The 13,825-nt window shown below is 37.7% G+C and overlaps 2 protein-coding genes and 1 pseudogene across 5 annotated transcripts; all 3 read left to right on the top strand.

The window, feature by feature from the left end:
• The first annotated feature begins 800 nt into the window (after positions 1–800).
• On the top strand, positions 801–1,633 carry LOC104822170 (sulfated surface glycoprotein 185-like). Its single transcript, XM_010553313.2, has one exon. It carries the CDS (start codon positions 929–931, stop codon positions 1,343–1,345), a length of 417 nt encoding a protein of 138 aa, XP_010551615.1. The 5' UTR covers positions 801–928; the 3' UTR covers positions 1,346–1,633.
• A 796-nt stretch (positions 1,634–2,429) lies between these two features.
• On the top strand, positions 2,430–8,949 carry LOC104822197 (annotated as a pseudogene).
• Positions 8,612–13,815, top strand: LOC104822169. Of its 4 annotated transcripts, XM_010553312.2 has the most exons (12): positions 8,612–8,728; positions 8,842–9,629; positions 10,095–10,451; positions 10,547–10,762; positions 11,164–11,421; positions 11,575–11,813; positions 11,891–11,987; positions 12,097–12,150; positions 12,221–12,318; positions 12,437–12,627; positions 12,931–13,193; positions 13,349–13,815. In XM_010553312.2, exons 2-12 carry the CDS (start codon positions 9,351–9,353, stop codon positions 13,703–13,705), a joined length of 2,409 nt encoding a protein of 802 aa, XP_010551614.1. In that variant the 5' UTR covers positions 8,612–8,728; positions 8,842–9,350; the 3' UTR covers positions 13,706–13,815. The 4 variants fall into 4 exon arrangements, with proteins under 4 accessions (XP_010551614.1, XP_010551613.1, XP_010551612.1 ...); XM_010553311.2 differs by having other exon boundaries at positions 10,104–10,451; positions 11,164–11,813; XM_010553310.2 differs by having other exon boundaries at positions 11,164–11,813.
• The last annotated feature ends 10 nt before the right edge of the window (positions 13,816–13,825 follow it).

Here is a 13,825-nt window from a genome sequence, read left to right as displayed (position 1 = left end):
AAAATTAGTTATAATTAATTTTATATACATACATAATATATATATTAAAATAAAAATAATTATAATTAACATATATATATATATATATTAAAAATAATATGTGTATGTATATATATTAATTATATATACAATATATACATATATAACTAATACACATATTAAAATAATTATAATTATAACTAATATATATATATATAATATATCTATTAAAAATAATATGTATATGTATATATACATGCAACGTATATATATACAACTAATATGCAAATTAAAATAATAGTAATTATAACTAATATATATACAATATAAAAATAATATTTATATATATATATTATTTATAATATAATTTATAACATATATATATATTATAGATATATATATGTGTTTTATTAGTTATAAATAATTTTATATTTAACATATATATTTATCTATGAATTTGTATGTATATATATTAATTTAAATAATTTATTTAATTTAAAACTTATTTGAAATGATGATTTGATATAATTATTATGATGATGTATGTGACTTGGATGTTATGTCATTACCACATTATCATTTTTTGCGTTAACAAACGCGAGAGGTTTTAAATAATTTCTAATATACTGTACGTTGGAAAAGTCTATTAGAAATCACACGTTTTTCATATATACATTTAAAGATATATATATATATATATATCATATTTCTCTTACGATGAAAACTATTCATGCATCGGCTTTATTAATTAATTAAGGCAGAGTAATATCATAGTTTGCATTTAAGCCAAAGTTTTATACCCAGCAAAAAAAAAAACGAAACAGTCAATTTTACTCTCGAGGAAGGCTGTCGTATTATTTGGAAGGATACCATGCACCTGCCGTCATCATTTATTAAACGTCTACCACATTCTCCAATTAAACCTCTATTCCCACATTCGACCTAGATCATGTGGAAAAACGCTCTCCGCCGGAACGCTTTCTCAGCCATATTCATGATGGTGATGGCATCCACGGTGAGGGCCGACGAGGATCCCATAAAGTGCACGACCTGCCTCCAGAGCCCCCCGCCCCCATCTCCTCCACCTCCATCTCTGCCTTCTCCTCCACCTCCATCTCCGCCGCCCCCTCCACCTCAGTTGTGTCCGCCGCCGCCTCTTCCACCTCAATTGTGTCCGCCCCCGCCACCTCTGTCACCGCCTCTGCCGCCTCCGCCGCCAACTTCCTTAAACTACATAACGGGCCCACCCGGAAATCTTTATCCCGTTGACCAGGGATTCGAGGGCTCCGCGGGAAAAATTACAGCGTCGGTGAAGCTCTTGGGTCTACTCGCCTTTAGTTTCCTCGCTTTGTTTAATAGTTTTTGACGTGGAAATAACATATATTGTCTTTTGCTATTTTTGCTGTCGATCCTCCATATTCTCCCCATTTTCCCATATTCCGTTCGACTTTAGCGGGTACGTTATGATTTCGGCACCATGTTTAGTTATGCCCCAAAACATTGAAGATTTAATGTTTCTCTAGCTAGCTAGCTAGGAAGATCTGCACTTCATCTCATATACTTCGATGTATTGTGCCCGATATTTCTTATGATTTCTACTCCATATATGATATTCCACTTTTAGGGTTATATGTGTTAACCCGGATTTCGATCACTGACTATCGATCGATGTATTGTGTACGTGATGTATAATTTTATGTATTGTCATTTCACAAATTTGTAACTTGTTTCTTTCGCCGGAAAGTTATGACTTAAAGCAAAACATTGCTGAAATTTCTATATTTTTTATCATTTTGGTCATACAATAGACTCACTTTATTTGATCGCTGTCGCTGTTTACCAGTTACAGATATACTTAACTCTGTTCTTTATCAGTTTTTTTGAATGTAGTTTCTGACATACAAATTGTAAAGAGAGAAAGGAACAGATGTGTCGTGGATTGAATACGTATACATAATTCTCTAAATAAAAGCGTTTGGTTCACGTTTTATAAACGACAAAAAGAAGCTAACGAATTGGTGGAATCGATTTCGTGGAAAGTGTCGGAAGGTGTTATCTTAGAAGTTGCTCATAGGGATGCCACGGTGGAAAGGTGGTTTGCTTAATTTTCATCTCACGTTTCAACTGTGCCATCTGAAATTTGGAATGGAAATAGTGGATTTTCGGGGAAAAGTATATGAAACCTTCGAGTCCATTTTATACTTCAACTTGTATTTGATGAGGAATTGTGTCTTTCTTCTCGACCTATTTCGGTACAGGTTGCTATATTGTGATGATAACCCACGGAACTATCGTATTGATATCATATCTATTAGAAAACAAATTTAACGAACGAAACGAGTGGACCCAAATAGTTTTTTTTTTTTTTTTTTTAAGATAAGGAAGATGAGGAACAGATTATAAGTACATGAAGGAAATTGCGCGGCCACAAATATTAACGTGAAACGTTAATGAAGGTACGCATCAAGAAAGGCATACATTTGTTTGTTTGTTTGTCGGCAGAACACAGAGATCCAATTACCTCCCCATGCGAATCGGGGAATGGGGAAGAAGCTATTGATAGTCTAGAGGCAGTCTGCCATCACTCATGGACCAGACAACAAATTAAGGGCTTTGTTCGCATGCATTACCATTAGGGCTGGGCGTTTCGGTTCGGTTCTTCGGAACCGGACCGAACCGAACCGTTAAAACGGTATTTTTTTCGACCCGAAGCCGTTGTTATTTCCCGAACGGTACTATTTTTAGAGAACCGAATTTTCCAGGAACCGAACCGAACCGAACCGAACTTTAAAAATCCCGAAAAACCGAATATTTTTAAAGAAAATCTATCATTTATTTAATAAAACCCGGAACCGAACCGAATCGATACCGAACCGAACCGAACCGAATACAATAAATAACCCGATTGGTACCTATTTTTGTAAAACCGAAAGAAGTGAACCGATTTATTCCGTCCCGAACCTGAACCGTTTCCCGAAACGCCCACCCCTACCATCCGTCGGAGTTATTATTTGTTTATTACATAATTCCGGCGGTTAAACAAGCACAGTGTAATTGCCAACAAAGGAAAGGGCAAAATGTAAAAGCGACGGGCTGTTGAAATGTATCGGTCCATGACTCGTGACGGATGAGTTATCATGTTTTTATCATTTCATTTTTTTTCCTGGAAAATTAATAAAAGATTAAGGATCGTCGGTGATATTCCATCGCCATGTACGCAACCACATGGCTTGGTCGCAACCTAATCTATATATATCTTCACATATATATATATATAAGTTGGTGATATTCCATCGCTATGTACGCAACCACATGGCTTGGTCGCAACCTAATCTATATATATCTTCATATATATATATATATAAGTTGGGTTTGAAGGAATATGGTGAAGCCACCTAAACACTCATGTGTCACTTTTCTCCTGGTTCATTAATTTCCACATATTTAATTAACCAATCTTTTCTAAACAATTATTATTTATATTAAAATAATATTATATTTAAAATACTGTTACGTGGTGTAAGATTATGATTGTGGTAAATGGCAGAATTTAATGTCTTCCACACAGTCATTCTAATTTCCCGTTATCTTTACGTTTTATCTATTAATATTTAGTGGGTTAAAAAATTAAAACAAAAAACGGTGATGGATGCACTCAAAGGTCAATTGTGTTTATTATCTCTCTTATTATTACTACGTTTAAGGTCACCGTCTACAATTTGTTTCGATTTTTTCATTGAAACCGAAATACTTATCATCATCCTCATCGTCGTCATCAATGTCATTACCATAATCTTCCATTTTTTTCCAAGGCAATTATTCACACTGTCGAAATACCAAGATTTCTATTCCGAGCAAAAGGACCCATTATTGAGCTAAAACTAATCAAATCTGGAATAACATTTCTTGAGGTCATCTCACTGAAAATGTTTTCTGCATCGGTTGTTGCATCGTTGTTCCTGCGGACCTCAACCCCCTATGAGTTGTAAGTAGTAGGCATGCAAATCATTTTCCACGTATGTGTTCTGTGTGTGTATTTATATGTATATGTGGAAAAAGTTTTTTTTTTTGGGTTCTGAATGCTTTGATGAATGCATTTCTGGGTCTTTGGTTGTGTAGATTGAAGCTTGCTTTGTCCCGGATCTGGTGGCCGAGACAATTTAATTTACTTTGTATCTATTTCTTAGTTGAGAAAATACGAGTAAAGAAAACATGAGTAAAGAAGAGTTTATGGGACCCACGTTTGCTAAATTTCTCATTTCAAAGACTTTTGTTTGTGTTTATGCTTTTCTGGGTTCTTGCATGAATCCTCATTCTAGTGTATGGGTTTGTGTTTGTGCATGTAGACTTGTGTTCTTAAAGTGAACATACATTAGGATGGTTGTAAGCATAAAGTAAAAAAGATAATGCAGAATAGTCTTTTTTTTTTGTCCATGGAAAATTCAGATTTATTTTTGAACACTGACGCAGTTCTTTGTTGACTGTTGTCAAAACAGGAGGGTTCATGACCAAGATAACTGCAGAAGATCGTATTCATTCCTCATATTCATGTATATATAGACGTATTTATGTGTATATGTATTTGTGTATATATGTGTGCACGAATGTATTTGTATATCTATATATGTATACATGATTATATAGATATATACATGTATATATATAGATGTATTTGTGTGTGTATATGTATGTGTATACATATATTCATATGTATTTATGTATACATGTATTTTCTATTTATATGTTGTATGTACACATGTTTATATTGATTTATATGTAGATATGTGTATAGAAATTTTTTTTTTGGATAATCGGGTTTTCTGGACCGAAGCTCAGACTAATCCCGGAACCGTATATAGAAATATTACTAACTAACAATATGTGTTTGTAAATATATATATATATATATATATATATATATGTACATATAGATGTTTATATGGATTTAAATATAGATATATGTATAGAAATACTACTAATTAAAAATGAATAGTTTTGATTTTATATTCTCATTTGTTTTTATTTTTATTTTAAAATCTATATTTATATATTTTAATTCTTACAGTCTATCATATTTAATCTATAATTCAATGAAAATAATAATTTTAAAATAAAAAACATAAAATTAAAGCCAATTATTTTAATACAATGCAAAATATATAAAATCAATATTAATTCAGAAAATTAAGTGAAAAGAATGCTAAACATATATATGTATATATATATATATATATTTATTCATATGCATATATGTATTTATGCATATATGTATATCTATGAATATATATGTTTTTGTATGTATGCATTTATATGTGTATATATATACATGTTTAAATGGATGTTTATGTATATATATGTAAGCATATACGGATATATATTTTTAATAATTTGTTACTTTTCATTGTATATGTATATATATGTGTGTTTCTATTTGTATAAGTGTATATACAAATATTATAAATATATTTATGTAAACATGATTATGGTTATATGGATGTTTATGTGTGTGTATACACATATACATGTAAAATATGTATATATAGATACATTTGTGTGTGTATATGGCCAAATTTCTGTTAGAAATTAATGTTTCCAATTGATAAATCCGTTGGAATTACGTCGTTGGAAATCGACATCCGTTAGACAACCGTTGAAATTTTCAACGGAATTTCAACGGTTTTTTCAGTTGGAAAATTCCAACGGATTTCCAACTGCAATTCGTTAGAATTTTCCAACCACAATCCGTTGGAATTTTCCAACAGAATTTCCAACCGATATCCATTGGAATATTTTAACGGAAAATTCAAAACATTTCTCGATCTCGATCCCGACCCCGACTCTATATCAAACCCAAAACTCTGAAATTAAATTCTCAAACTCACTTCCAGTTAGGTCACCTATTCCACTACTCTAACACAATCTCCTTAACTAGAGTTTTAATTCATTATCATCTAACTGATCCAAATTAAACTTTTGATATCATATAATATTAATATATATACATATATAAATATTTATATATATACATATACACATAAATATATATACATATATACAGACATATATATACATATATATATACACATATATACATGTATAAATATTTATACATATATATTTATATATATATATATATGTGTATAATATATATTTGTAGTATAGATACACAATATATATAATATGGGTGGACGTTTCGATTCAATTTCGAAGAATCGAATTGTAGCGAACCGAAAATCTCGATATTTTTTTCGAACCGTACCATTCAAAATTTCCGAACAGTATATTTTTTATAGAACCGAATTTTCCGAAATCGAACCGAACCGAACTTTATAAAATTTTCGAAAAAACGAAACTTTCTTGAGAAATATTCTGAAGCTGTCTACAAAACATCAGTCAGCACCCTCTCGAAGCCTTGATTCCTTTGTATTGTGGGCTTTCGACTGCATTCTCACGGATTTGGCAGGACAACAATCAGGCAGCAAGAAGGGTGCACATCACACTTCTTCAAAATCTCAGGTAAAAGATTACGTTGCTGCTGAATCTGGATTTGTTTCATCCTTGTAAAATTTCTTCTTTCAAGTACTAGATGTGTTTCCAGACTCTACTCTCTGAATTTAGCATTCTCACCCTTTTTTTTATTGCTTTCAATGTCTATCTGATTGAATGTTTCGTCAATTACCACTGCAATGTGAGCTTTATTATTTCTTTCTTCTTTTAATGTATAGGTTGCAGTTTTTGTTGAATTAGCAATGGTATTGCACAGGAAACCTGATGCTTTGACTGATGTATTGGCTACTCTGAGGGAGAATCCAAAGTACCAGGGTCAGGGACAGGATAAGCTTCCAGTCGTAGTTTGGATGATGACTCAGGTGAGTGTGAAATGTAGTTCAATATTACAAAAATTGATGCTGCCTATGTAATATTCTTTGAATTTTTTATGAGTCTGACTAAAAGTTGTCCAAAAGCCTCCCAAAGTGATCTATCGGTAGGTTTGTACTCATGGACACACAACATTTTACCCCTAGTCAGTAGCAAGAGCTGCAATCCTCAGTCCAGGGACCTATTTCTGCAGCTGACCGAGAGGTGAGTGAACTATATCAGGCGATCTCCTCCTGTGCATGATGATCATCTAATTTTGCTTTTTGTATTTTCAGAATTTTGTCAAACCCGAAATCCAGGACGATACTAGTAAATGGTGCTGTTAGAAAGGGGGAGCGTCTGATTCCACCTCCTTCATTTGAGATCCTAGTGCGACTTACGTCATCTATGAGAGTAAAGGTAATATTGCGACGTTGAGACAGTACTTTGATGCGTATGGACCAATTTTAATGACCATCATGTTGTGATACGCAGGCTATAGAGAGGTTGGAGGCTATATATCCCCTGCTGAAGGAGTTGGCTCTTGCTGGCGCTCCTGGGAGCAAGGCGATGAAACAGGTCACACAGCAAATATTCACCTTTGCTCTGAAGGCAGCTGGGGAAGGTAAATCAAGGCCTTGGATCACAATATCACCTCTTGCATTAGAAGTTGTAATGTGTGTGTGTGTACTATGTTACAGGGAATGCTGAGCTATCCAAGGAAGTAACTGCACTTGCTATATGGTCTCTGACTCAAAACGTTGATTGCTGCAAGCACTGGGTAAGATGCCACTCTGTCTTTCTCGAATTATTTATTTCACTGCGATTCACTCACTCAAGTTCACTAACTAGTCTTTCTGCTGTGCAATGTGCATCAACAGGACAATCTCTATCACGACAATCTGGAAGCTAGCGTTGCTATTCTTACAAGGCTCGTCGATGAATGAAAGGAGCACTCCCTCAAACCGACCCCGGCTGATACTCTCGACCGACCTATAAAGAACTTCAGGCAGAAGGTCGGTCTCTAGCTAAATATATTCCCATCCGTTCACCGTGATCTCAGTCGGACCTGATAAACTTGCCAGAATGAGAAAGCCCTTGGTGATGGAGAAGCGGAAACGGCCTGCCAGTCCCTTTACAAAGATGCTGACAAGTGCTGCAAGGTGTTCTCTCCTTTTTTCTTTTACTGATATTGTAGTTTTGAGTTTCACATTTTCTGAATGATAATTTTCCCTAATTATGAAAAAGGTAACACTGTACGAGACAATACCCAGGCTAGTGGAGCAGATGAGTGTCTCGGTCTCACCAGAAGTGAAAGAGGCTGCAGTGGTGGAGCTTAACAGAATAGTGTCGGAAGGAGTTGAGGACTCAGCCCGTGTTCTGGCGGCACGTGGAGGTATAGAGCCGCTGGTTAAGCTTCTGGAAGATGGGAACGAGCGGGCAGTAGAAGCAAGCCTCTCTGTACTCTATAACCTCAGCATGGATTGTGAGAACCACGCCGCAATTATAGGAGCGGGGGCTGTGCCAAGGCTGCGTCGGATTGTACTGTCTGAGAGACCACAGTGGAAGAGAGCTCTCCGGTTACTGAGGAATTTGCCAATTTGACAAGTCAGAGAGTGTTGTATCTCTAGGGATGAACCATTTCATGTAGTTATTGGAATATCATATCGAATAAGCACTTGGCAACAAGATATCCCATACTTCTGCTCATAACTTGTCATCCAGACAGAGAGCAAGTCCAACTCGGCATTGCTCTGCTCTGGCAGCGGCAAGCGCGGCTGCCGCTGTTCTGTCCTCCAACCAAGAGGGTAAATCGGAGCTGAAAAATCTGGTGGAGTCCTGGGACCTGAAGAAACTCACGGAGGCGTTCACCACAGGGGGAAATGAGATGGTAAGGATTTTCTTTTCGATCCCGTCACTACATTATTATTACAATAAAATTCATATCCGCTGATTCATGGGTTCTGTTCTGTACCCTTTTTGTCTGTGGATTTTGCTCTCTAGTTTATGCCAGACCCGAACAGGGTGATATCATCATCATCAGATGGTGTGGTGTGTTTCCGATGGGAATTGGCTACCAGCATTCACCCGCAAAAAATATGGAGAGATTAGCTTACTATTCACCTGTACGATTTCCAACTAGGGCAACAACTGGAGCGTGTGTGTGTTTTGGCACCCTCATCAAATTTCCCCATGAATATGAGGCTAGAGGTTCATGCACTTCATTTCTTCTTTCTATGTACACAGAGTTAAAAGTTTTCAACTTGAATCATAACAGAGTAGTCATGGAATATTTCCATCTTTCAAAATAAAAAAGGAAAAAATCCATTCCATGGTCAGATTCTCGGCGAGGATAAGGAGTGGGAAACAAATAATATATACACACATATTCAAAGTCGTAGAAGATTCCTCAGGGTTTAACCCACAAAGACAATCTCAGGACATTATTACAGTTGGAAATTCGAACTTTGAACGCAAGACCCGTTCGGCTTGCTTCTTCTTCGTCCGCTGAAATGGCACTCTCCGTCGCTTCCACTGTCGACCTCGCCGAGTTTCCATGTTTCCGGCGATTTCTAATTTCAAGTACCCATATCCAGTCTTTTGCCATCGACCCCAGGAACAAGCCCAGCTGGAGGCGTGGGCTCTCGCTCGGTCCCTCGCCGCCGTTTTTCCGCCTGAACCATCGTCGTCGTGGACTTTTCGAGCCCGAATCGTGCTCTGACCGTCCCGTCCTCGCTAGGGTCGCTGGTGAAGACGCCCTTGATGCCACCGGAACTGGTTCCGGCGCTTCTGTAAGTCCCTTTATGATTCCCTAAAGCTCTGATTTTTTCCCCGGAGAATTACTTCACTTTCTGTTGATTTGGTTGAACTTGACCAAATCGACAAATGTGAGATAATTGTGATTAAAGAAGGACAACTAAAATCGCTTGGTTTCGATTTTTTGGTACTTGGCAAGCATTCTGCTTTCTCGAATGGGCAAAGCCTGCTTTGGTAGAGGATAATGGCCGTGTTTGTTGGTTGTAAAGCACATGAGATTTTGGATTTGAGGGTTTAAGAGTTGCTTGGTATGACTATGTTGTATTGCATCTTCTATTGTTACATTGGTTAATTAATGCCTAGAACCCGCGATTAGTATTGGTTTACACTCGCCTATGAAACACTTATCATTGTGATTACTGATTAGTTAGGTTAGGGTGTAGATTTTGCCTGCTTAAAATCTTACAATGATAATTTCTGCTTTGGGTAAATGATTTTAGTTCCAGCAGGCTGCTGGAACAAGCGTAAGCTCGTCAGCTTTCGGTGATGGCTATGTGGCCTTGTTTGTACGAATGCTTGGGTTGGACAATGATCCTCTTGACAGGGAACAGGCTGCACAAGCGTTATGGAAATATTCACTGGGCGGAAAGAAGTGTGTCGATGCTATAATGCAGTTTCATGGTTGTTTGAATCTCACAGTTAATCTTCTCAAGTCTGAGTCTAGTGCCACGTGCGAGGCGGCTGCGGGGCTTTTACGGGAATTATCTTCTGTGAATTTGTATAGGGAATCTGTTGCAGAAAGTGGGGCGTTGGAAGAGATAGCAGCTTTGTTGAGCCGGCCGTCATTGTCCGCTGAGGTATAAAAGAAGTGATTTAGAAATTAGTCTTTGTTTATATTTTCTTTTTACTTTTGAACACAAGAATACGTTTGTTCTCTTGTTCTGTCTGTCAGATCAAAGAACAAAGCCTATGCACTCTGTGGAATTTGTCAGTGGATGTGAAACTCAGGGACAAAATTGCTGATTTTGATATCCTTAGACTAATTGTTAGCTTCCTGGAAGATGACGATATAAAGGTGCGGGAGTCGGCTGGTGGTGTTTTGGCAAATTTGGCGCTTAGTTGTTCAAATCACAAGACCATGGTGGAAGCTGGTGTCATACCGAAACTGGTATGAGGGTTTGCATTTTGTTCTTTATTGTATCAAACAACCTGCTGACTGCTTTACTGCAGTTTGCTGAAAGCTGGAAAGAAAGAGAATTACTGTGGAAAATCGAGATAATGAAAGAAATAACCAACAAAAGGATAAAGGAAACTAGACTTGCTTGATAGTGCTTCTGCTTCTTTTGTCTGTTTATTACTGGCTGTCATTATCATTCATTGGTGTTGTATAGTTTACTGCTAGCGAAAATGATCTTGTATCCCTGAAGAAATGGCATCAGGATACAGTTTGTTCTACAATAACAGTAAAAAAGCTGAAGATGGCTGAGCATCACATTTATTGTTTAAGATGGAAAATGTCCGTAAGTTGAATCTGCTGCGGTTCTTATACTAGTTCCATTTGGGCTCCAGGCAAATCTGTTGAAAGGTGATTCGGATAACAAAGGATCTAAAGTTATGAGACAAGAAGCTAGAAATACGCTTCTGGAGCTCGCTAAGGATGAATACTGGAGACTTCTCATCATTGAGGAGGGTCTAGTACCTGTTCCTCTAATTGGTGCAGCCGCTTACAAGTCCTTCAGACCCCCTCTGTATTCTTGGCCTAGTTTACCTGATGGTGTAGAAATTGAGCAGACACCTAAACGTCCTTCCAGATCCGGGGCTCCTGAGGTACTCCTTGGTTTAAACATTGACAAGAACATTGACATAGAGGAAGCCAAGATAAAAGCAATAGTTGGAAGGACAAACCAACAGTTTCTCGCCCGTGTTGGAGCTATAGAACTTGAGAATGGAACAAAATCTGAATCTCCTGAAAAATTGCAGCCACTTACACTTCTTCCGTACGTCGACGGTGTGGCTCGTTTGGTGTTGATTCTTGGACTGGACGACAAAGTGGCTGTCTCAAGGGCTGCAGACTCAATTGCTGATGCATCTATCAATGAGCATATGCGGGTTTCATTCAAGGAAGCTGGAGCTGTAGAGCCTTTGGTTCAGCTTTTAGTCCACGACCACGAGGCTGTTAAATCATCTGTCATCCGTGCCTTAAAAAAATTGTCTCTGAGGTGCTGCCTCCAACGCTGTCACATTCCTGCACTTTGTCTTTGAAAAATCTATATGATTTATATTCTATAACATGCAGCCGCACTGTTTGCCGGAAGATTGAAGTTGAAGGCGCAGTTCCCTACTTACTTAATCTTCTAAAGCAGACCGTGATCCCACAAAGTGTCACTGAACAGGTCTCATGTGTTGTTTGTTGTTTTCCTTTTTTTCTCTTCAGTCTTTGTTATTCTTGTATGGAATGGCGTTTTTTGTGCTGTTGACGGCGACGTGAGTGATTCTTTGCAGATTCTGGACATACTTGCTCATCTCTTAGACCCTAGCAAGGAAATGAAATCCAAGGTTTGTCTTTCCTTTTGTCATACTACACTTAAAACAGTTCTCTGCTTACGTGTTTCTCGATACTGTGTAGTTTTATGAAGGACCGGTGAACAGATCTTCAGAGACACTGAATGCAGCCAGACACCATGGCGATGTTTCACTGTTGTCAACATCAAAAGGAGACTCAAGGTCAGTCTTTTTCACGCTTTTCCTCTCCTCACCTCAACTTTTATGTATTAAGAACTGTTGAGTACTGAGGGGGTGAATATATACAGTGTACTTAGTAATTCTGGGCGCATGTGGACAGGGACGATGTTCTCAATACAACTATAATTTCTCGTCTTGTCCAAATAGCGAAAACAGCATCTCCTAATCTTCTAAGAAAGGTGATTTCAATAATTGAGTTTGGTACGGTCACTAATCCAAACATGAACTCCATCATCTCCGTGGATATCACATCTGCTCTGAAGGCTGCGTTCAAGCAGAAAGTCCTGGAAGGTGCTAGACTAAGCTCTGAAGAAAATATTTTGTTCATTTATTAAGTTGCAAGAAATTATTTTATTGTCTTAATTGCTAGTTTTAGAGATAAGTTTCTACCCATGATTTTGGCAAATTGGTCTAAGTGTAGTATAAGATCTTAAAGGTGGCTCTTATGTGTGGGTTTTGAATTTGATTGATTCAACTTCTTATGGATCCGTAGTAGTAGTCTCCAATATCTTGGAATTTTGAAGGAATGTAATTAAACCCATTAGTGTTAAGAGTGGGAGGCACAATCCTTAATGGAGCATCTTCCGAATACAGACAATGAGAAAGAAGCAGAGGAGCAAGGAAAGCATGCCCTTGAGTTAGAAGAAGCTGGTCTAACAATATCCGCAGCATCAAGGCTACTGACAAAACTTCTGGACTCTGAATCATTTCGTCAGGAAACTGATGCAGCTCACTTTGTGAACTTACTGAGGAAAATCCTGAGATCAAGCCTCCCTCTCCACCACAAAGAGTGGGTTGCTGCTTCTCTCGTCAAGCTTAGCTCTGCCCGTGACCTTGAGAACCCTATTCACGTTGAGGTATCCCTTTCTTTTTATTTTTCTGTGTCTTTTGGGTCCGAATCCTTTACCTATTAAAGTAAATATCTTACTCTTCTCTCCTTTTTTCTTTTACTGATATTGTAGTTTTGAGTTTCACATTTTCTGAATGATAATTTTCCCTAATTATGAAAAAGGTAACACTGTACGAGACAATACCCAGGCTAGTGGAGCAGATGAGTGTCTCGGTCTCACCAGAAGTGAAAGAGGCTGCAGTGGTGGAGCTTAACAGAATAGTGTCGGAAGGAGTTGAGGACTCAGCCCGTGTTCTGGCGGCACGTGGAGGTATAGAGCCGCTGGTTAAGCTTCTGGAAGATGGGAACGAGCGGGCAGTAGAAGCAAGCCTCTCTGTACTCTATAACCTCAGCATGGATTGTGAGAACCACGCCGCAATTATAGGAGCGGGGGCTGTGCCAAGGCTGCGTCGGATTGTACTGTCTGAGAGACCACAGTGGAAGAGAGCTCTCCGGTTACTGAGGAATTTGCCAATTTGACAAGTCAGAGAGTGTTGTATCTCTAGGGATGAACCATTTCATGTAGTTATTGGAATATCATATCGAATAAGCACTTGGCAACAAGATATCCCATACTTCTGCTCATAACTTGTCATCCAG

Source organism: Tarenaya hassleriana, unplaced genomic scaffold, assembly GCF_000463585.1.
Source record: "Tarenaya hassleriana unplaced genomic scaffold, ASM46358v1 Cleome35, whole genome shotgun sequence".
Lineage (NCBI taxonomy): Eukaryota > Viridiplantae > Streptophyta > Magnoliopsida > Brassicales > Cleomaceae > Tarenaya > Tarenaya hassleriana.
This window is presented reverse-complemented; position numbering and strand designations above follow the sequence as displayed.